This window comes from Notolepis coatsorum (genome assembly GCF_963971535.1).
Source record: "Notolepis coatsorum genome assembly, contig: SUPER_7_unloc_3, whole genome shotgun sequence".
In the NCBI taxonomy this organism is placed as follows: Eukaryota; Metazoa; Chordata; class Actinopteri; order Aulopiformes; family Paralepididae; genus Notolepis; species Notolepis coatsorum.
The window spans coordinates 193,418-218,080 of NW_028174878.1; the positions used below are offsets into that span (position 1 = coordinate 193,418).

General features: G+C 43.7%; 1 protein-coding gene across 1 annotated transcript in view; it reads left to right on the forward strand.

Annotated features, from left to right (window-relative positions):
- Positions 1-1,678: 1,678 nt before the first annotated feature.
- LOC311232741 (protein ELFN1-like) overlaps positions 1,679-24,663 on the forward strand; it is a gene marked incomplete at its 3' end in the record, with an annotated part of 42,818 nt that continues 19,833 nt past the window's right edge. Inside the window, 2 exon segments of the mRNA XM_084338321.1 lie at positions 1,679-1,805; positions 15,317-15,470. Of these exon segments, the coding sequence (XP_084194447.1) occupies positions 1,681-1,805; positions 15,317-15,470 (279 nt within the window). The 5' untranslated portion in view covers positions 1,679-1,680.

A 24,663-nucleotide genomic window follows, 5' to 3' on the forward strand; every position in this document is an offset into this window, starting at 1 on the left:
GTGTGTGTGTGTGTGTGTGTGTGTGTGTGTGTGTGTGTGTGTGTGTGTGTGTGTGTGTGTGTGTGTGTGTGTGTGTGTGTGTGTGTGTGTGTGTGTGTGTGTGTGTGTGTGTGCGTGCATGCGTGCGTGCGTGTGCCAGACAGTTGCATAAGCAGACCCAAGTTCTTCTAACACATTGTGTTGCTAACAACGTTGAGTTTTGTGCTAAGCTGACAAATCAAACATGTTGCTTCATTAGTGAATTTTCCATAATGAACACTCTCTCTCTCTCTCTCTCTCTCTCTCTCTCTCTCTCTCTCTCTCTCTCTCTCTCTCTCTCTCTCTCTCTCTCTCTCTCTCTCTCTCCTCCAGGGACCAGTTCTCACACCAGGGACGTACCGACGAGCGATGAGGAAGAAAGGCAGCCCCGACTCTCGTCCAATCAGAGATGCAGATGGCCACAGAAGAGGACATGAGTAACAGCCAATCAGGCGTGAGGAACAGGACAGTCTTGCCAACCCACTTCCTCAAAACCAATCAAATGTGACCCCAGAGTTCAAGAGAAACGATCAATCGCTTCAAGTTCATTTACACATACAGATATTTATATACAGTATATCTGTTTCCAATGAGGGAGAACATTGCCTTCCATCCTCGTTTGCTCTTTATTTAATTATTAATTTCACAAACGGAGTATAGGACACGACAGAACGTTCAACTCGGTACAACACAGTACGGTGGGGCGGTCACAGAAACAGTACACTAAAGTGACATACTACTTGACTCCATCTAAAACAACATACTATAGTGACATACTATTTGACTCCATCTAAAACAACATACTATAGTGACATACTATTTGACTCCATCTAAAACAACATACTATAGTGACATACTATTTGACCCTATCTAAAACAACATACTATAGTGACATACTATTTGACCCTATCTAAAACAACATACTATAGTGACATGCTATTTGACTCCATCTAAAACAACATATAGTGACATGCTATTTGACTCCATCTAAAACAACATACTATAGTGACATGCTATTTGACTCCATCTAAAACAACATACTATAGTGACATGCTATTTGACTCCATCTAAAACAACATACTATAGTGGCATGCTATTTGACTCTATCTAAAACAACATACTATAGTGACATACTATTTGACTCCATCTAAAACAGTACACTAAAGTGACATACTACTTGACTCCATCTAAAACAACATACTATAGTGACATGCTATTTGACTCCATCTAAAACAACATACTATAGTGACATGCTACTTGACTCCATCTAAAACAGTACACTAAAGTGACATGCTATTTGACTCCATCTAAAACAACATACTATAGTAACATACTATTTGACTCTATCTAAAACAGCACACAGGCGATACTGGAGGTACACCTTAGAGCTGTATTCTGACATCTTATCATCAGATAAGATATTCCTTTATTGAAGGGAGTCCTATAAACAGAAACGAGCCCTTGGTCCCCGGCCCTCCTTCTCAATGGGACTTGCCTGCATCGAAGGTTAAACAGCAAAACATCATTGGACGGGTCTCTCCAATGGATATCGCCACGGCAACCCCCGCGGCCCAAGGGGCGGGACTCGGTCAACAGAGCGCCTCGTCGTCCGTGGCTCTGGCTACCGCCAGGTCCTTCCTGTATTGGCTCGCCCTGCTGTCGATGATGCGGTTGCCGGTGGTAACGGCAGACTGTTGGCTGATCGAAGGGGAGAAAGGCTTCGTCTGGTTGGCCATCTGCAGTATGAACCAGCCCCCGTACGAGGCCATCCCTGCTCACATCAACAGGTGAGAAGCTCCACAGTTTGGTCCTACTACTAAAATATGTAAATAAAGTACTAATCGACCACAGGACAAAAGTTATATAATGTACGTTATGTTATAGCCATGAGTAATATACTTACGTATTGTATAGTTTTCAGAAAACTTTTAAGTTCCCCTGCTGGGGATGGAACCCTATAACCTTAACCATAACCGTTAAGTGAACGTTAAAACGAACCTTAACTCTAACTATAATCATTAATCAGAGTTAGATAGTGGTGAGAGCACTCACCCGCAACGGCAAGGACTGTTGGTTCAACTCGTGCTTATATATTTGCGGTATATTTGCGGTATATATAAGTATAATTTACGTATAATTTACTGCAACCACATAACCATCATTATATTATATTCGATTGTACTTTTATTTTAACTTAGTTTATATTCATTTTGTTTTATTCTGCCCTTTATTTTATTCTACCTTAATTGTCTGTTAATGTCGCACCAAACGACCAATTCCTTGCAAGTGTAAACTACTTGGAAATAAAGACCATACTGATTCTGATTCTGTAAATTACTTATGGCTATAAAACGTAACACACATTATGTACCTTTTTTCCCTATAGTCGTCTGAGCACTGTTGGGTGAAAACCTTGTTTCTTCAGTTTAGATGGTTTTCAAGTTTTAATTGAATTGAAGGTTCGTGTTCCTCTTATGTTGCTGAATAATAAGATCCGTGACCCCGAGGCAGGGCGTCCATTTAGAAGCCATTATTAAATGCCCATGTAACACCAAGCAAGCAGGCTATTATACTAGTAGTAATAATTAACTTTTCCCCCCGACCCAGTTTATGATGTGGTGCTGTGGTCAGACACACAGCGTCCCCCCTCGGGACTCAGGGGGTCATATGTATTTTAATTAGGGATGTCCAATATTATTGGCCGATATTGGCATTAAAATGTGATATCGAAAAATATCGGTATCGGTTTAAAAAAAATTATAATAATTTTTTGTTTTTTTTACATTTCTATAACCTTTATTTACCCAGGCAAGCAAGTAAGAACAAATTCTGATTTTATTTATTGTCAAAAGTATGCATAATGTTATGTTAATTCCACAACAAGACATATGTAATGTTAATTACCAGAAATTATTCCGTTTTTTGGGGGGGAAACCCTGCATATATCGGTATCGGTTGATATCGGTTGATATCGGTATCGGAAATTAAGAGTTGGACAATATCTGTATATCGGTATCGGTAAAAAAGCCAATATCGAGCATCCCTAGACGAAAGGTAACAAAACAATTGACATCCCTAATAATAATAAATGCACTCAATCTGAATAACAGGCTGTTTTTTCGTAACTCCTGAAACGTACACTTTTGGAGCTGCACCCTCCATGTTCTCCATGTTCTCCTCGTTCTCCATGTTCTCCATGGTCTCCTCGTTCTCCATGGTCTCCTCGTTCTCCTCGTTATCCACGTTCTCCATGTTCTCCATGTTCTCCACGTTATCCTCGTTCTCCATGTTCTCCATGGTCTCCTCGTTCTCCATGTTCTCCACATTCTCCATGTTCTCCTCATTCTCCACATTCTCCTCGTTCTCCACGTTCTCCATGTTCTCCATGTTCTCCACGTTCTCCTCGTTCTCCATGTTCTCCATGGTCTCCTCGTTCTCCATGTTCTCCACATTCTCCATGTTCTCCTCATTCTCCACATTCTCCTCGTTATCCACGTTATCCACGTTCTCCTCGTTCTCCATGGTCTCCTCGTTCTCCATGTTCTCCACATTCTCCATGTTCTCCTCATTCTCCACATTCTCCATGTTCTCCATGTTCTCCACATTCTCCATGTTCTCCTCATTCTCCACATTCTCCTCGTTCTCCATGTTCTCCACATTCTCCATGTTCTCCACGTTCTCCTCGTTCTCCATGTTCTCCATGTTATCCATGTTCTCCACGTTATCCATGTTCTCCATGGTCTCCTCGTTCTCCATGTTCTCCATGGTCTCCTCGTTCTCCATGTTCTCCATGGTCTCCATGTTCTCCTCATTCTCCATGTTCTCCACGTTCTCCATGTTCTCCTCGTTCTCCATGTTCTCCTCGTTCTCCATGTTCTCCATCTTCTCCACATTCTCCTCGTTCTCCATGTTCTCCACGTTATCCTTGTTCTCCATGTTCTCCACGTTCTCCATGTTCTCCTTGTTCTCCATGTTCTCCACGTTCTCCACGTTATCCATGTTCTCCTCGTTCTCCATGTTCTACATGTTCTCCACGTTCTCCATGTTCTCCTTGTTCTCCATGTTCTCCACGTTCTCCACGTTCTCCACGTTATCCATGTTCTCCTCGTTATCCATGTTCTACATGTTCTCCACGTTCTCCATATTCTCCTCGTTCTCCACGTTCTCCACGTTCTCCTCGTTCTCCTCGTTCTCCATGTTCTCCATGTTCTCCACGTTCTCCACATTCTCCTCGTTCTCCACATTCTCCTCGTTCTCCATGTTCTCCATGTTCTCCACGTTCTCCATGTTCTCCACATTCTCCTCGTTCTCCATGTTCTCCATGTTCTCCATGGTCTCCTCGTTCTCCATGTTCTCCATGTTCTCCATGTTCTCCTCGTTCTCCATGTTATCCACGTTCTCCACGTTCTCCATGTTCTCCACATTCTCCTCGTTCTCCACGTTCTCCATGTTATCCACGTTCTCCACGTTCTCCACGTTCTCCTCGTTCTCCACGTTCTCCACGTTCTCCATGTTCTCCACGTTCTCCACGTTATCCACGTGCTCCATGTTCTCCACGTTCTCTACGTTCTCCATGTTCTCCTCGTTCTCCATGTTCTCCATGTTCTCCACGTTCTCATCGTTCTCCTCGTTCTCCATGTTCTCCATGTTCTCCACGTTCTCCACGTTCTCCACGTTCTCCACGTTCTCCATGTTCTCCATGTTCTCCATGTTCTCCTCGTTCTCCATGTTCTCCACGTTCTCCACTTTCTCCACGTTCTCCATGTTCTCCACGTTCTCCTCGTTCTCCTCGTTCTCCATGTTCTCCGCGTTCTCCATGGTCTCCATGTTCACCACGTTCTCCACGTTCTCCATGTTCTCCATGTTCTCCATGTTCTCCTCGTTCTCCATGTTCTCCACGTTCTCCACGTTATCCTCATTCTCCATGTTCTCCACGTTCTCCACGTTCTCCACATTCTCCACTTTCTCCATGTTCTCCACGTTCTCCACGTTCTCCTCGTTCTCCTCGTTCTCCATGTTCTCCACGTTCTCATCGTTCTCCTCGTTCTCCATGTTCTCCATGTTCTCCACATTCTCCACGTTCTCCACGTTCTCCTCGTTCTCCACGTTCTCCACGTTCTCCTCGTTCTCCACGTTCTCCACGTTCTCCTCGTTCTCCTCGTTCTCCACGTTCTCCACGTTCTCCACATTCTCCATGTTCTCCATGTTCTCCTTGTTCTCCTCGTTCTCCACGTTCTCCATGTTATCCACGTTATCCTCGTTCTCCATGTTCTCCATGGTCTCCTCGTTCTCCATGTTCTCCACATTCTCCATGTTCTCCTCATTCTCCACATTCTCCTCGTTCTCCACGTTCTCCATGTTCTCCATGTTCTCCACGTTCTCCTCGTTCTCCATGTTCTCCATGGTCTCCTCGTTCTCCATGTTCTCCACATTCTCCATGTTCTCCTCATTCTCCTCGTTATCCACGTTATCCACGGTCTCCATGTTCTCCACGTTCTCCTCGTTCTCCATGGTCTCCTCGTTCTCCATGTTCTCCACATTCTCCATGTTCTCCTCATTCTCCACATTCTCCATGTTCTCCATGTTCTCCACATTCTCCATGTTCTCCTCATTCTCCACATTCTCCTCGTTCTCCATGTTCCCCACATTCTCCATGTTCTCCACGTTCTCCTCGTTCTCCATGTTCTCCATGTTCTCCATGTTCTCCACGTTCTCCATGTTCTCCATGGTCTCCTCGTTCTCCATGTTCTCCATGGTCTCCTCGTTCTCCATGTTCTCCATGGTCTCCATGTTCTCCTCGTTCTCCATGTTCTCCACATTCTCCATGTTCTCCTCGTTCTCCATGTTCTCCTCGTTCTCCATGTTCTCCATGTTCTCCATCTTCTCCACATTCTCCTCATTCTCCATGTTCTCCACGTTCTCCTTGTTCTCCATGTTCTCCACGTTCTCCATGTTCTCCTTGTTCTCCATGTTCTCCACGTTCTCCACGTTATCCATGTTCTCCTCGTTATCCATGTTCTACATGTTCTCCACGTTCTCCATGTTCTCCTTGTTCTCCATGTTCTCCACGTTCTCCACGTTATCCATGTTCTCCTCGTTATCCATGTTCTACATGTTCTCCACGTTCTCCATGTTCTCCTCGTTCTCCACGTTCTCCACGTTCTCCTCGTTCTCCTCGTTCTCCATGTTCTCCACGTTCTCCACATTCTCCTCGTTCTCCACATTCTCCTCGTTCTCCATGTTCGCCATGTTCTCCACGTTCTCCACGTTCTCCATGTTCTCCACATTCTCCTCGTTCTCCATGTTCTCCATGTTCTCCATGGTCTCCTCGTTCTCCATGTTCTCCATGTTCTGCATGTTCTCCTCGTTCTCCATGTTATCCACGTTCTCCACGTTCTCCATGTTCTCCACATTCTCCTCGTTCTCCACGTTCTCCACGTTATCCACGTTATCCACGTTCTCCACGTTCTCCTCGTTCTCCACGTTCTCCTCGTTCTCCATGTTCTCCACGTTATCCACGTTATCCACGTTCTCCATGTTCTCCACGTTCTCTACGTTCTCCATGTTCTCCTCGTTCTCCATGTTCTCCACGTTCTCCATGTTCTCCACGTTCTCCACGTTCTCCATGTTCTCCACGTTCTCCACGTTCTCCACGTTCTCCATGTTCTCCACGTTCTCCATGTTCTCCTCGTTCTCCATGTTCTCCACTTTCTCCACGTTCTCCACGTTCTCCTCGTTCTCCATGTTCTCCACGTTCTCCTCGTTCTCCATGTTCTCCACGTTATCCACGTTATCCATGTTCACCACGTTCTCCACGTTCTCCACGTTCTCCATGTTCTCCATGTTCTCCATGTTCTCCTCGTTCTCCATGTTCTCCACGTTCTCCACGTTCTCCTCATTCTCCACGTTCTCCACGTTCTCCACGTTCTCCACATTCTCCACTTTCTCCACGTTCTCCACGTTCTCCACGTTCTCCTCGTTCTCCTCGTTCTCCATGTTCTCCACGTTCTCATCGTTCTCCTCGTTCTCCATGTTCTCCATGTTCTCCACATTCTCCACGTTCTCCACGTTCTCCACGTTCTCCACGTTCTCCTCGTTCTCCACGTTCTCCACGTTCTCCTCGTTCTCCTCGTTCTCCACATTCTCCACGTTCTCCACATTCTCCATGTTCTCCATGTTCTCCTTGTTCTCCTCGTTCTCCACGTTCTCCATGTTCTCCATGTTCTCCACGTTATCCTCGTTCGCCATGTTCTCCATGGTCTCCTCGTTCTCCATGTTCTCCACATTCTCCATGTTCTCCTCATTCTCCACATTCTCCTCGTTCTCCACGTTCTCCATGTTCTCCACGTTCTCCTCGTTCTCCATGTTCTCCATGGTCTCCTCGTTCTCCACGTTCTCCACATTCTCCATGTTCTCCTCATTCTCCACATTCTCCTCGTTATCCACGTTATCCACGTTCTCCATGTTCTCCACGTTCTCCTCGTTCTCCATGGTCTCCTCGTTCTCCATGTTCTCCACATTCTCCATGTTCTCCATGTTCTCCACATTCTCCATGTTCTCCTCATTCTCCACATTCTCCTCGTTCTCCATGTTCTCCACATTCTCCATGTTCTCCACGTTCTCCTCGTTCTCCATGTTCTCCATGTTCTCCATGTTCTCCACGTTCTCCATGTTCTCCATGGTCTCCTCGTTCTCCATGTTCTCCATGGTCTCCTCGTTCTCCATGTTCTCCATGGTCTCCATGTTCTCCTCGTTCTCCATGTTCTCCACGTTCTCCATGTTCTCCTCGTTCTCCATGTTCTCCATGTTCTCCATCTTCTCCACATTCTCCTCGTTCTCCATGTTCTCCACGTTCTCCTTGTTCTCCATGTTCTCCACGTTCTCCATGTTCTCCTTGTTCTCCACGTTCTCCACGTTCTCCACGTTATCCATGTTCTCCTTGTTATCCATGTTATACATGTTCTCCACGTTCTCCATGTTCTCCTTGTTCTCCATGTTCTCCACGTTCTCCACGTTCTCCACGTTATCCATGTTCTCCTCGTTATCCATGTTCTACATGTTCTCCACGTTCTCCATGTTCTCCTCGTTCTCCACGTTCTCCACGTTCTCCTCGTTCTCCATGTTCTCCATGTTCTCCACGTTCTCCACATTCTCCTCGTTCTCCACATTCTCCTCGTTCTCCATGTTCTCCATGTTCTCCACGTTCTCCACGTTCTCCATGTTCTCCACATTCTCCTCGTTCTCCATGTTCTCCATGGTCTCCTCGTTCTCCATGTTCTCCATGTTCTCCATGTTCTCCTCGTTCTCCATGTTATCCACATTCTCCACGTTCTCCATGTTCTCCACATTCTCCTCGTTCTCCACGTTCTCCATGTTATCCACGTTCTCCACGTTCTCCTCGTTCTCCTCGTTCTCCTCGTTCTCCATGTTCTCCACGTTCTCCACGTTCTCCACGTTATCCACGTTCTCCATGTTCTCCACGTTCTCTACGTTCTCCATGTTCTCATCGTTCTCCATGTTCTCCATGTTCTCCACGTTCTCCATGTTATCCATGTTCTCCATGTTCTCCATGTTCTCCACGTTCTCCATGTTCTCCACGTTCTCCACGTTCTCCTCGTTCTCCATGTTCTCCACATTCTCCATGTTCTCCTCATTCTCCACATTCTCCTCGTTCTCCACATTCTCCATGTTCTCCATGTTCTCCACGTTCTCCTCGTTCTCCATGTTCTCCATGGTCTCCTCGTTCTCCATGTTCTCCACATTCTCCATGTTCTCCTCATTCTCCACATTCTCCTCGTTATCCACGTTATCCACGTTCTCCATGTTCTCCACGTTCTCCACGTTCTCCATGGTCTCCTCGTTCTCCATGTTCTCCACATTCTCCATGTTCTCCTCATTCTCCACATTCTCCATGTTCTCCATGTTCTCCACATTCTCCATGTTCTCCTCATTCTCCACATTCTCCTCGTTCTCCATGTTCTCCACATTCTCCATGTTCTCCACGTTCTCCTCGTTCTCCATGTTCTCCATGTTCTCCATGTTCTCCACGTTCTCCATGTTCTCCATGGTCTCCTCGTTCTCCATGTTCTCCATGGTCTCCTCGTTCTCCATGTTCTCCATGGTCTCCATGTTCTCCTCGTTCTCCATGTTCTCCACGTTCTCCATGTTCTCCTCGTTCTCCATCTTCTCCATGTTCTCCATCTTCTCCACATTCTCCTCGTTCTCCATGTTCTCCACGTTCTCCTTGTTCTCCATGTTCTCCACGTTCTCCATGTTCTCCTTGTTCTCCATGTTCTCCACGTTCTCCACGTTCTCCACGTTATCCATGTTCTCCTTGTTATCCATGTTATACATGTTCTCCACGTTCTCCATGTTCTCCTTGTTCTCCATGTTCTCCACGTTCTCCACGTTCTCCACGTTATCCATGTTCTCCTCGTTATCCATGTTCTACATGTTCTCCACGTTCTCCATGTTCTCCTCGTTCTCCACGTTCTCCACATTCTCCTCGTTCTCCATGTTCTCCATGTTCTCCACGTTCTCCACATTCTCCTCGTTCTCCACATTCTCCTCGTTCTCCATGTTCTCCATGTTCTCCACGTTCTCCACGTTCTCCATGTTCTCCACATTCTCCTCGTTCTCCATGTTCTCCATGGTCTCCTCGTTCTCCATGTTCTCCATGTTCTCCATGTTCTCCTCGTTCTCCATGTTATCCACGTTCTCCACGTTCTCCATGTTCTCCACATTCTCCTCGTTCTCCACGTTCTCCATGTTATCCACGTTCTCCACGTTCTCCTCGTTCTCCAAGTTCTCCTCGTTCTCCATGTTCTCCACGTTCTCCACGTTATCCACGTTCTCCATGTTCTCCACGTTCTCTACGTTCTCCATGTTCTCCTCGTTCTCCATGTTCTCCATGTTCTCCATGTTCTCCATGTTCTCCATGTTCTCCACGTTCTCCATGTTCTCCACGTTCTCCATGTTCTCCATGTTCTCCTCGTTCTCCATGTTCTCCACGTTCTCCACTTTCTCCACGTTCTCCACGTTCTCCTCGTTCTCCATGTTCTCCACGTTCTCCTCGTTCTCCTCGTTCTCCATGTTCTCCACGTTCTCCATGTTCTCCATGTTCACCACGTTCTCCATGTTCTCCATGTTCTCCATGTTCTCCTCGTTCTCCATGTTCTCCACGTTCTCCACGTTCTCCTCGTTCTCCATGTTCTCCACGTTCTCCACGTTCTCCACATTCTCCACATTCTCCACTTTCTCCATGTTCTCCACGTTCTCCTCGTTCTCCTCGTTCTCCTCGTTCTCATCGTTCTCCACGTTCTCATCGTTCTCCTCGTTCTCCATGTTCTCCATGTTCTCCACGTTCTCCATGTTCTCCACGTTCTCCACGTTCTCCACGTTCTCCACGTTCTCCTCGTTCTCCACGTTCTCATCGTTCTCCACGTTCTCCACGTTCTCCATGTTCTCCATGTTCTCCTCGTTCTCCACGTTCTCCATGTTCTCCTCGTTCTCCATGTTCTCCACGTTCTCCACGTTCTCCTCGTTCTCCATGTTCTCCACGTTCTCCACGTTCTCCACATTCTCCACTTTCTCCATGTTCTCCACGTTCTCCATGTTCTCCACGTTCTCCACGTTCTCCTCGTTCTCCATGTTCTCCACGTTCTCCATGTTTTCCTCGTTCTCCTCGTTCTCCACGTTCTCCACGTTCTCCTCGTTCTCCTCCTTCTCCACGTTCTCCTCATTCTCCTCGTTCTCCACGTTCTCCATGTTCTCCTCGTTCTCCACGTTCTCCACGTTCTCCACGTTCTCCATGTTCTCCTCGTTCTCCTCGTTCTCCATGTTCTCCTCGTTCTCCACGTTCTCCATGTTCTCCATGTTCTCCTCGTTCTCCTCGTTCTCCACGTTCTCCACGTTATCCACGTTCTCCACGTTCTCCACGTTCTCCTCATTCTCCACGTTCTCCATGTTCTCCTCATTCTCCACGTTCTCCATGTTCTCCACGTTCTCCATGTTCTCCTCATTCTCCACGTTCTCCATGTTCTCCTCATTCTCCACGTTCTCCATGTTCTCCACGTTGTTCTCCACGTTCTCCTCATTCTCCACGTTCTCCATGTTCTCCATGTTCTCCTCATTCTCCACGTTCTCCATGTTCTCCATGTTCTCCTCATTCTCCATGTTCTCCTCGTTCTCCATGTTCTCCATGTTCTCCACGTTCTCCTCATTCTCCACGTTCTCCATGTTCTCCACGTTCTCCATGTTCTCCTCAGTCTCCACGTTCTCCATGTTCTCCACGTTCTCCTCATTCTCCACGTTCTCCATGTTCTCCACGTTCTCCATGTTCTCCTCATTCTCCACGTTCTCCATGTTCTCCACGTTCTCCAGGTCAAGCTGCGTGAGATTATGTGCAAAATAAATCAGCATCGTTTTTTGGGTGAAGTGCCCCTTTTTAAAAGCAACGTTGTAGGTTTGGTTAAAAACTGTATTGGACCAAATATAATGCATGCATTTACACTTTAACCCCTCGCGGGCCTAGCGGAGATTGTGCTCGTCACCAATGCAAGAGGCTGCGGTCTCGACTCCCGGAGAGTCAGCATTGCCTTGGCTCGGGCTGATCGCTATACTAACTCGTTTGGCTGAGTTAGGGGGAGGGGAGCCGTGGGTGGGTCCTGGGCGTTGTGGACAGCGACCCCTACAGTTCGGTCGGGGCGCCTGCTCAGCGAAGGTAGGATCTGGAGAGAGGTAGTGCGACCTTCCACACGTTACACTCTCCCGGTGAGAATCTGCGCGGCCAGGCTGGCTGCCGGCTGGCTGCACATGCGTCGGAGGAAAGCATGTGACAGTCTCCGGCCTCCCGGACCAACAGTAGGGGGGAGTGCGCAACAACCAGGAGGGGGGTTGTGAATTGGCATAACGACTAACAGTGGGATGGGAGAAAAATCGGAAAAAAGGAGCGGAAAAAAGATAATAAAAAAAAATTATAAAAAAATCCAGATCCAGAACCGCCCCCGTAGGTTTGGTTAAAAACTCTATTGGACCAAATATAATGCATGCATTTACACCTTAACCCCTCGCGGGCCACCAGAACCGCTCCCGAGGGCCACACTTTGAGAACGCCCGGTCAACGTCGGAACAAGTTTCATTTGGTAGTCGTTGTTTGGCCGTCCTGGAGTTGGGGACTAATGGCACTGTACTCGTGAAACTGCGTCGGTTGTAATGTGTAGATATAGGGACTCTCTCCCTAAACACAAGTGTAATTAATAACGTTAATCACGGTCCCCTTCCGTTTAGGCGTGTTTGTTTCACAGCCGTCGTTCCAGAGAGACAGTGCGCACGACGCAGGGCCCTGTACCCTGTGTGCCCTGATGGAACGCAACCGTCGTTAATATAACAGCCGCTTCCCGCTGTGGCCATTCTGACGTGTCATCGCACGGTAAACACACGTGTAATTAATAACATTATAATTATGCTCCCGACGTCCTGTTTAGGCGTGTCACAACGCATTCCAGTGAGACGCCGCGCGCGATGCGGCTTAAATGGAACAGGACCATTTGATTGGATTTGATCTTTATTTATCTCGAACAACCATAAACACACAAACTTGAAATAACAAAAAAAAATTATGTAATTTTTTTTATAAAAAAAACTGAATAAAATACAAATACAAATTAAATAAAATATATCTTCCTAGACATGGAAGCAATTGTCAACACAGCTCAAGACAAATGGTTTTGTTCGAGAAGGGACAGAAAGAAGCTAAGCTTATCTGGTCCTGCCCCTTCCTTACAATATCATATGTAATAAGTTATCTATCAATATAAAAAATTATAATATACCTATCCACTACAGCAAAATGTAAATAAATAATTACAGAAATACTAGTTCACGTTATTTTCAGGCTCCTCTAACTTATACTTGTCCAATAATTCCTGTTTATTAATGCTGTGAGCTACGCCTGTGTTTACCCTGCAATGTCAAAATGGTCACTGTGAAAAGGGGCCTATTGGACGATTTAATAATAAAAAAATAAATCTAGGATGATTGATTGATTGATTGATTGATTGATTGATTGATTGAATTTATTGGACAATCTGACTAAAATCACATACAATACCCGATACACAACATGTACATCCATCACATAATTATAATTTAAAACCGTCAAGGATTGAAACACAATAAAACCTTACGGTTTATTTCCATTGTGGTCCCCAAAGATGACGAGAATGCACAAATAAGAGATGCACAAATAAAATGTTCAAGCATTATAAATATATAACTATGGATAAGAAATGCAATAAAACAAACAAACCCAAAGTCTACAGCGCACCTGCATATATCTTTCTTTATCCCGAGTGACTAAGCCATTTCTTTCTTCATAGCCTGTTTAACATTTCTATCTGAGTCAATACTTTTTATAGACACTGGCTGAGTACTGAACGGTGTTTTCCCCCATTGAGCTCTTGAATTTGCACAGTTTAATGTCAGTTAAACTGCCCCTGGTTGCATGTGTGTGGGTGTCCCCAAAACACATAAAATAGATGAATAGATAGAGAATAGTTTTCGACGCGGGTCCTCAAACACAAAACATAACGACTTCCAGACAAAACAAAATACAAGCTATAACAAATGATAAACAATGAAGTGACACAAAACAATAAACATATAAAGACATGCACATAGAACAAGAGCTCTCGTTCTCCCCAAATCACACCCGGTTACATGTGTAAACCAATAGAAAACAAAAACAAGAACACGTTTATTTTAAATAAACAAGCAATGGTATCTTAAAGATATGGAAAGAAGTGATTGATCTGAACGAGCTGGTAAATCTTTTCAGTCAGATGTTGTTGCTTTAAACATAAAAGCTTGTCTCCTGATGTCCTTTAATATTCTAGCAACAACAAAGACAGGTGTGTGTCTGAGGGAATATTATGAATATGATGATCTCTAGATGGAATATGATGATCTAGATGAAACTGAAAGTTGTTTTAGGTGAAATAGGTAGTTAAAGTGCCTGCATTTATACCATGGTATAATTTACATACGAAAGTGGTACCACAATGTTACAAAACTGTCTTTTATAAGTAACCACAGCTACTCGAATGCTTTTCCAACAGCATCATAGTGTTTTATATAATAACCACAGCTACTCTAATGCTTTTCCAACAGCAATATCGTGTTTTATAAGTAACCACAGCTATTGTTTTATTGTTTTATTGTGGATCCCCATTAGTCTACACCAAAGTGAGACTACTCTTCCTGGGGTCCAAATGTTAAAAATACAAACAGACAAAAAAAGTTAAATAAAAATATAAAACCACAAACATTGAAGTACTCACAAGAAAACATCACAACGAACAAAACAGTGAATAAAAGCTCACTCAATATTCATAAGTTAGATATCACAATTCTCAACCATAAAATACAATTTACATATTCAGTCCATAAGAACAAAACAGATCAAAATCATATATATGATTTGAACTCATATTATAGCATAACTTTTCTCAAGTCACCGATCACCTTTATATTTCCATACTAATTTCAAAAGTCAATGGCCAAAATATAACTCATTATTCATGAGTGCAATTTTTAACTTTTTTTTAAACATAAATTTGTTCCTTATTATAGTTATATTTCTGGGTATTTTATTCCAATAAGCAACTGCTCTATACATTACCGTCTTTTTCAGAGCACTTGTTTTTGGTAGAGGTAAAGTAAAGCATGAATCTAATGCTTGCCTTGTGCTATATCCATGTCTCATATTAGTTGGGTACAGTTGTGAGTGCAAACCCTCCGGTTTCCCAGTATTACAGATATTAAACAAAAAAGTTACCAGGCTACATGCCATCCTCTGTTCCACTGTCATCCAGGTCAGCGTGGCTACTCTAATGCTTTTCAGCAAAATAGTGTTTTATAAGTAACCACAGCTACTCTAATGCTTTTCAGCAACATAGTGTTTTATAAGTAACCACAGCTACTCTAATGCTTTTCCAACAGCACCATCGTGTTTTATAAGTAACTACAGCTACTCTAATGCTTTTCAGCAACATAGTGTTTTATAAGTAACCACAGCTACTCTAATGCTTTTCAGCAACATAGTGTTTTATAAGTAACCACAGCTACTCTAATGCTTTTCCAACAGCAACATAGTGTTTTATAAGTAACTACAGCTACTTTAATGCTTTTCCAACAGCAACATAGTGTTTTATAAGTAACTACAGTTACTCTAATGCTTTTCCAACAGCAACATAGGGTTTTATAAGTAACCACAGCTACTCTAATGCTTTTCCAACAGCACCATAGTGGACCTGCGCCTGAATGAGAACAAGATCCGGTCGGTGCACTACTCCTCTCTGAGTCGCTTCGGGAACCTGACCTACCTGAACCTCACCAAAAACGACATCAGCTACGTGGAGGACGGGGCCTTCTCAGCACAGTTCAACCTGCAGGTCAGCCAGGAGCACACACACAGAAACACACATACACACATACACACTTAGACACACGTGAACACTTAGACACACAGGGCGGCTGGGTTGCGCAGCGAGAGACACCGGTATCGAATCTGGCTGTCGACGTTGACGGCGTCATACTGACTCAATTGGCAGAGCCAGCGAGAGGGGAGTCGATGGGTGGTAGTCTGATGATCGTTGTAAACAGCGACTCCTACAGGTCGGTCAGGGCGCCTGCACAGCAAAGACAGGAAAAACGGCGGGGGCAGTGTGAGCCTCCCACGCGTTACACCTCGCCAATGAGAGGCCGCGCTGGCAGGTGAAAAGATGTGACTGGCTGCCTCCACGTGTATCGGAGGGGACACGTGATGGGCTTCTATCCTCCCTACGACCGGCCAGTGGGGGGCACATGCGAGCAACGATCAGGACAAGGGAGGGATAATTGGCACGAGAAGTACATTGGGATGGGAGAAAAATCACAGAAAAAGGAGGAGAAAAAGTAGATAAACATTTAGACACGTAAACACAAGTACACGCGTAGACACAAGTACACACATAAACACTTAGACACACATAAACACACGTACACACTAACATTTAGACACATGTAAACACAAGTACACGCATATACACAAGTACACACATAAACACTTAGACACACGTAAACACACTTACACACATAACCATTTAGACACACGTAAACACAAGTACACACATACACTTGTAGACACACGTGAACACAAGTACACACATAAACATTTAGACACACGTAAACGCAAGTACACACATATACACAAGTACACACATAAACACTTAGACACACGTAAACACGCGTACACACATAACCATTTAGACACACGTAGACACAAGTACACACATAAACACAATACACACATAAACACAATACACACATAAACACAAGCACACTTAGGCACACATAAACACATTAGACACACATAAACACATTAGATACACATAAACACATTAGACACACATAAACACATTAGACACACATAAACACATTAGATACACATAAACACATTAGACACACATAAACACAAGTACACACATCAGCAGGTAAAAAGCTATTTCTGTTTTAATTTTGAATTGATTGAATTAAAAGTGAATTGATCCCAAACCTGAGACACCGATATACACACACACACACACACACACACACACACACACACACACACACACAAGAACATATTGCACATTACTACGTTAACGGCGGCAGTTACCACGGGTGTTGCTCAGATGTTAAGAACGGTGCGCTCCAGCATTCAGCTGCGACCTGCCCTGAGACACTGATATACACAGACACACACTGTTGGATATTATCTGCGTTGGTCTTGAAGGTGAGCTTGTGGTCGATGGTGGTGCCAAGGTATTTGTACTCCTCAACAAGCTCTATTGTCTGGCCATTTATCTCCAGAGCCGGGGGAGTTGTGGGGTCACGCCTGAAGTCCATCAGCAGTTCCTTCGTTTTGCTGGGGTTTAGGTCCAGGAAGTTGTTCTCACACCACTGTGCAAACCTGTCCATTTCTCCAATGATGCGGTCATCGGAGTTGGTCAGAGTACTTGATGAAAAGCATCTCAGGGTCTGAGCTGCTACAGTTGTCGGTGTACAGAGTGAACAGGACTGGTAAGATGACAGATCCTTGTGGTGCCCCGGTGGATACAGTTCTGTTGGAGCTGTAGTTGCCGTTGAATCTAACGGTCTGGTGTCTATTCGTGAGGAAGGAGAGAATGAGCAGTATGAGGTGGGGGTTGACATTCATCCGGAGGAGTTTCTGTCCCATCAGATGAGGTTGCACGGTGTTAAACGCACATGAGAAGTCCACGAATACCATCCTGACAAAGGACTTGGACTTCTCCAGCTGTGTGTATAGGTGTGATGCAGCAGGGTTATCATTGCATCATCCACACCTCTCTGCTGCTTGTATGCGAACTGGAGTGGGTCTGTGTGCACAGAAACCACACTCTGGACAGGTGTGGGTTCTGTTTATTCACTGTGTCCGTGGACAGGTGTGGTTTCCTTGCGCAGAGAATACTTTAGACAGTGTTTTGTTTTGAACACTTTTGTTTACACTTGTTACGTACTTTTGACTTCTAATTTTTACTTATCTATTTTATTTGTATCTAGCACACTCTCAGGAGCAGAACAGGAAAAAGCATTTCATATAAAAGTATTCTGTGTTTTTGTATGACAACTAATAAAGAAACTTGAAACTTGAACTAGATAACCACCTCACTGCATAACTCATAAATGTGCCTAATTATTTGGTTATTAGTGATACTGTCCGGCCGCCTGTATGTGGGCTCCGTCGAAATTGTGCTTAATTTTGTTAATTTTTTATAGTTTTACATGTTTTTGATGTACCAACTGTTGGTGCATTTAATGTATACTTACTTCTTATTTTTTTTTTTTACTTACATTCTTCTTACTGTATGTAGCACACTCTGAGGGGCTCATTCAGAAACAAGCATTTCATTATAAAGTATTCTGTATTTTGTTAATAATAACCAAACTTGAAACTTGAACTTGATACTCTGTTTACACCCAATTCAAAGTTATAGCCGTGCTTTCTTTCAAACGAATTTGGTCGCAGATGCTGTGATGTACAGGAGTAGAGGCGGCTCTGCGTAGGAGTCCATTTATTTATTTTAAATTTATTTAGGATTTCATGGTGGCTTTTTTGTTCTTGATTTATTGTGATGTTTCTTGTGAAGACTTGTCCGGCCCATGGAGACATTAACTTGTGATTTTGTGGCTTTACAAATAAATTATATTTGATTTAAACATGGACTTTGCATGAGGTTATACTGCGTGAGGCAGGAAATGTATTCAGCGTGTCGACTGGAACAACAACAGAGCCCACTGTCTATTTGAGTGGAAACATGAATAATAACAAAGAGCAAGCTGTTCGACAAGAAAACTCACGCCGGACACCTTTAAGGACGTAGACTAGAATTAAAGATAGATGAAGCATCGTCTCGAGTATCCATTACAACTCAACTCAGCGGAGACTGAACACGATCTCGCCAGCTGCTGTTTGTCCGCTCTCCTCCGTAGGCCTGCGATCCTCGAGCCATTAATCACAAGTTTATGAACACGTCTGAGGCTGCAGAATATCGGGATAATTAGGCTCCTACTGTACGAGCCCGAGGACTCTGACGGTATGTGACGAGGGCCGCTGTTAGTCCCAGAAGGCAGCGTTCTAATCGAATCGTGGCTCATTCGTCACGTACTCCGTCGTGCAAGTAGAACGTGGAGAGGAATGCGTGTTGCAGACTTCCAAGTGTGCTGCTATACAATACATAAGAGTAAACACACACACACACACAGCCTTATAGATCGTAGAGTGCATTGTGTATGTGCGCACACACACAGACACACACAGACACACACACATACACACACAGACACACACACATACACACACACACACACACACATACACACACGTATACACTCACACAGACACACAGACACACACACACACACAGACAGACACACACACACAAACACACACACACACACACACAGAGAGACAGACACACACACACACACACACACACACACACACACACACACACTTCTAGACAGTAGACTGCAGTGTGTGTGTGTGTGTGTGTGTGTGTGTGTGTGTGTGTGTGTGTGTGTGTGTGTGTGTGTGTGTGTGTGTGTGTGTGTGTGTGTGTGTGTGTGTGTGTGTGTGTGTGTGTGTGTGTGTGTGTGTGTGTGTGTGTGTGTGTGTGTGTGTGTGTGTGTGTGCGTGGCTCTGTGCCAGGAGCATGTGACTGGATGCAGCACAGTGGAGCTACAGCAGCAGAGTGAGATCAGCATGAGAGACCAGGAGCACCAGCTGGTATCACTCCTGCAGCAGCAGCTGGTATCACTCCTGCAGCAGCAGCTGGTATCACTCAGCAGCTGGTATCACTCCTGCAGCAGCAGCTGGTATCACTCCTGCAGCAGCAGCTGGTATCACTCCTGCAGCATCAGCTGGTATCACTCCTGCAGCAGCAGCTGGTATCACTCCTGCAGCAGCAGCTGGTATCACTCCTGCAGCAGCAGCTGGTATCACTCCTGCAGCAGCAGCAGCTGGTATCACTCCTGCAGCACCAGCAGCTGGTATCACTCCTGCAGCAGCAGCTGGTATCACTCCTGCAGCACCAGCAGCTGGTATCACTCCTGCAGCAGCAGCTGGTATCACTCCTGCAGCAGCAGCTGGTATCACTCCTGCAGCAGCAGCTGGTATCACTCCTGCAGCAGCAGCTGGTATCACTCCTGCAGCAGCACCAGCTGGTATCACTCCTGCAGCAGCAGCTGGTATCACTCCTGCAGCAGCAGCTGGTATCACTCCTGCAGCAGCAGCTGGTATCACTCAGCAGCTCGTATCACTCCTGCAGCAGCAGCTGGTATCACTCAGCAGCTCGTATCACTCCTGCAGCAGCAGCTGGTATCACTCCTGCAGCAGCAGCTGGTATCACTCCTGCAGCAGCAGCAGCAGAGTCAGAGTCACGCCTCGTTAGCCTGCGTCGTGATCACCTGCGGTTACACCGAATAAAGATGTCGTGTTCATAATATTGATACCTCGTCTTCGCAACAGAATCAGAACTACAATTCGAATCTATTCGTTTGCCAAGTATGTTTATTTGCATACGGTACTACGGTGTATGCCAGGAATCACTATCATCTGCATTATCTTCTAACTGTTGAGGAGCAGGAGGTCAAACTCAAACAACGGACCTTCTAGCTGTGAGGCAGCAGAGCTAACCGCTGATTCAAACTCAAACAACGGACCTTCTAGCTGTGAGGCAGCAGCATTAACCGCTGATTCAAACTCAAACAACGGACCTTCTAGCTGTGAGGCAACATAGCTAACCGCTGATTCAAACTCAAACAAGGGACTGTTAGGCAGCAGCATTAACCGCTGATTCAAACTCAAACAACGGACCTTCTAGCTGTGAGGCAACAGCATTAACCACTGATTCAAACTCAAACAACGGACCTTCTAGCTGTGAGGCAGCAGCATTAACCACTGATTCAAACTCAAACAAGGGACTGTTAGGCAGCAGCATTAACCGCTGATTCAAACTCAAACAACGGACCTTCTAGCTGTGAGGCAACAGCATTAACCACTGATTCAAACTCAAACAACGGACCTTCTAGCTGTGAGGCAGCAGCATTAACCACTGATTCAAACTCAAACAAGGGACTGTGAGGCAGCAGCATTAACCGCTGATTCAAACTCAAACAAGGGACTGTTAGGCAGCAGCATTAACCGCTGATTCAAACTCAAACAACGGACCTTCTAGCTGTGAGACAGAAGCATTAACCACGAAGCCCCACTGTGCTGTCAGCTTGAAGCACATTATGTTCTCTCTCAAAGCCCATTTTGTTCTTACATTGTCCTACATTAATTAACTTTCCTTATATCTAGTCAATTCTATCTTACTCTTTTTATTATTGTCTATTTTTAAAACTGAATCAAACCATAAACACGGTGGCCTGTTGGGATGTTAGATCCTAATGTGAAAAACTGTGATTTTATATGTCTGCACTTTGTGCTCATTTTATGCCTGTCTTTTTTCTGTTGTGAAGCACTTTGAGCTGCAGTTTCTGTATGAAAGGTGCTATACAGATAAAGTTGTATTATTATTATTATATGCTAAATGTTTGACATTAGAATGCCATGAGACTAGAATGTGTGAAAATGATGAAAATACACAGACGTCATTCTGAATATAATAATCTTTTTCCTATTTCAGTCAATATAATAATGGGCATAATGTACATAATAACAGTACAAAGAAACTAATAATTTTTTTTATAAATACATGGAAAAGAATAGATACTAGGCTGCCAGCAGCAGCTGTATTTCAGTGGCTTGTTCTGTAACGTACAGTCAGGGGTGTAAAAAGTACCCAGAAATTATGAAAAAGTGAAAGTATGGGTACCGTTTCAAAATCGTACTCAAGTAAAAGTCAGAGTATCTGGATAAAAACACACTTGAGTAAAAGTAAAAAAGTTTCTACTTTTAAATGTACTTACCGGTAAGTACTAAAAAGTTAAACTAAAAACGTTGTTGTATTGCAAGGGATAGACAAGGGGTCTCAAACTCATTCCATCGGGGACCAAGGTTTCATTTTAACTTCACATTGCACCAGGTGAGTTAGTTGAAGAGGTGAGCCAATTAGTGAAATCATCAGCTGGTGTTTAGGCACGGCTGGAATGAAACCAAGCATACACTCTGCCCACAATGGAATGTGTTCTGCGATGGACAATGCTGAGGAAAAAAAACTAACATGGACGGCATTCACATCACAGCATCCAGTTGTAAAGTTGGTCAAACTACAGCCATGGAAAAAATTAGGGTTTAGTTTTTTTTAATTTTTTTTATACATGTGTCTGGTGTCGGGTGTCTGGTGTTCAAGTTTCAAGTTTCTTTATTAGTTGTCATACAAAAATACAGAATACTTTTATATGAAATGCTTTTTTCCGTTTTGCTCCTGAGTGTGCTAGATAAAAATAAAAATTGATAAAGTATAAAATAGAAAGTCAAAAGTATGTAAACAAAGTGTACACTAAAAGTGTTCATCAATATACATATACACTATACAATACAGAGTAGGAAAAAAGTAACTGAGTTACAGTAGAAATGGGATGGGGTACAATTTAGGGTAAGGTGCAAAGAGGTATGAATGAGGTATGACTTTGTTTGTTTGTTTGTTTATTTACACATATAAAAACAATTACATATAATACAATACAATCCACAAGGGATGTGTAGGAGAATTGCCTAAAAACCCTCTATCTAGGGGCTTGCATGAGGCATTCACCAGGAAGCAAAATTACACTGATATTATATCAAGATCAAATATACCCCCCCCCCCAACAAACACACACAAGCAGGTCTACATAGACACTGAAGCAGGCACCCATGCCAATACGATTTCGGGTATAGAGAAAACAACTAATGACAGGAAGAATATATAATAAAACGAAAATACAATAACAAAATACAACAAGCCATCAGACCACAGTTTGTAAAGGGAGCCCATAGGGAAATATTGGTGATCTAGGAGATGAGATTTCTGTGCTCTTTTGAACTTCAGAAAAGAAAATTCCAGAATATGTGGAGGCAAAGAGTTCCACCACTTTGACCCTCGGTAGAGTAAACAAAACTGAGATTGGGAAGTGCGGGAAAGGGGTGGTCTAAGCAAACAGGAACTACGTGTGGGGTAATTATGAATTTGGTGATTGTGGGCAAACACGTCATGAAAAAAAGGGGGAAGGGCTCTGTTTAAAGAACTATGCACAAATAAACCAGTCTGAAGATGATTCACTTGATAAACACTGAGGATACCTAACTTATGGAATAGAGGCTGAGAAGAATGACTTTGTTGAACACAGCTGATATTTTTTAGAACTCGTTTCTGCAGACGGTATATGGGCTCAAGTTTGGTCTGATGAGTACTACCCCAAACTAAATTACAGTAATTGATATATGGGTAAACCATAGAGTAATATAACATTGTGGCAACCTCAGTGCTCAGCAAGTGACATGTTTTTCCAAGAATACCAATACACGCCATTTTTGTAGTTATGGCTGTGATATGAGGTTTCCATGATAGGGATTCATCAAGCAGAACACCAAGGAATCATGTAGAACACACCCTAGCTATGGGGATGTCATTGATCACTACTTAAGAGTTAAAAATCACAGATTTGAAATTCGTTTTTTTAATGTTTAGTGATAATTTGTTGCATTTAAACCAAATTGATAGTTTGTTAAGTTCTTCATTTATGACCCTAATGATGGTATCAGGATCTTTATGTGAATAGAATACACTTGTGTCATCTGCAAAAAAAAATCTACAGCCTGTCTGAGACGTTAGGGAGGTCATTGATATATAACAAAAATAGCAAAGGCCCAAGAATTGAACCTTGGGGCAGACCGCAAAGTAAAGGAAGAAAGGGAGAATTTATCCCATTATACAGGATACAGACTGATGTCTATTTAAGGTAACTGGTGAACCATAGCAGTGTATTGTTTTTTATTCCAAGATGTGAGAGCTTCTGCAGGAGGATATGGTGATTGATATGCCTTTGATAAGTCTAAAAGAAATTCCTATAGTGTTTTCCTTTCTGTCTTTAGCTTTGTATATTTGCCTTATATGTTGAATGTTTCTTTCTGAACCCGTACTGGTGAGTGTAAATAATATTGTGCTTATTAAGATGTTCAATTAATCTTTTATATACAAGCTTTTCAAGTATTTTTGACAAGGCAGGTAGGATGGATATAGGTCTGTAATGGTTGAAGACGGCTGGGTCATCATCTTTATAAATAAGGATGATCTTAGCTATTTTAAGTTCCTGTGGGACGATTCCATTCTCCAGTGATATATTAAAAATATCACATAATGGCTTCACAATGGATTCTTGAATGGATATCAGTAATCTACCTCCAATACGATCATAACCCGGAGAAGAGTCCGCCAGGTTGATCAAGATCTCCCGAACCTCATCCTCTGTAACCGGCAAGAAATTCAAACTGTCATTGATTGGAGGATTCATAAACTGAAGGGGACTATGATTACCAAATGGAATCTTTGCAGCCAGTGTTGGACCAACTTCTGAGAAAAAATTGTTAAAGTTATTGGCAATTAATTGCGGGTCAGTGATAATACCCCCATCAACCTTAAATTCATTAGGCAACTGGTTACATTTTTTGTTGTTGTTAAGGATAGAGTTAATTGTTCTCCGTATCATGTTCCCTATATAATATGAGAAAGATTGGACAATGATTTCCTGATTTCCTGCCCTTATCCAACACATTAGTAAAGATATTGTCAATCAGAGTGGCAGATGTCTCTGTCACTCTGGTTGGTACTGCAATCATAGGATGAAAGTAGTGGGAATACATTGTGTCAATAAACTCCTTAGTTGAGTTATCATTCTTATTTAGGTCACCCATCAAATAGCATTTTTTTCTTCTTCTTTGGAAATGACATCCAAGACATTTGTTAGATCAGCATTGAATGCAGACAAGCTAAAGCTGGGAGGTCTATAAATGCATGCAATAATGGCCTGGTGGGTTTCAACAAACAGTCTCAGCAGAAATGGTTAAATACTTTTCAATGTCATGCCTTTCTTTATACACCATGTTGTATGTATGTATGT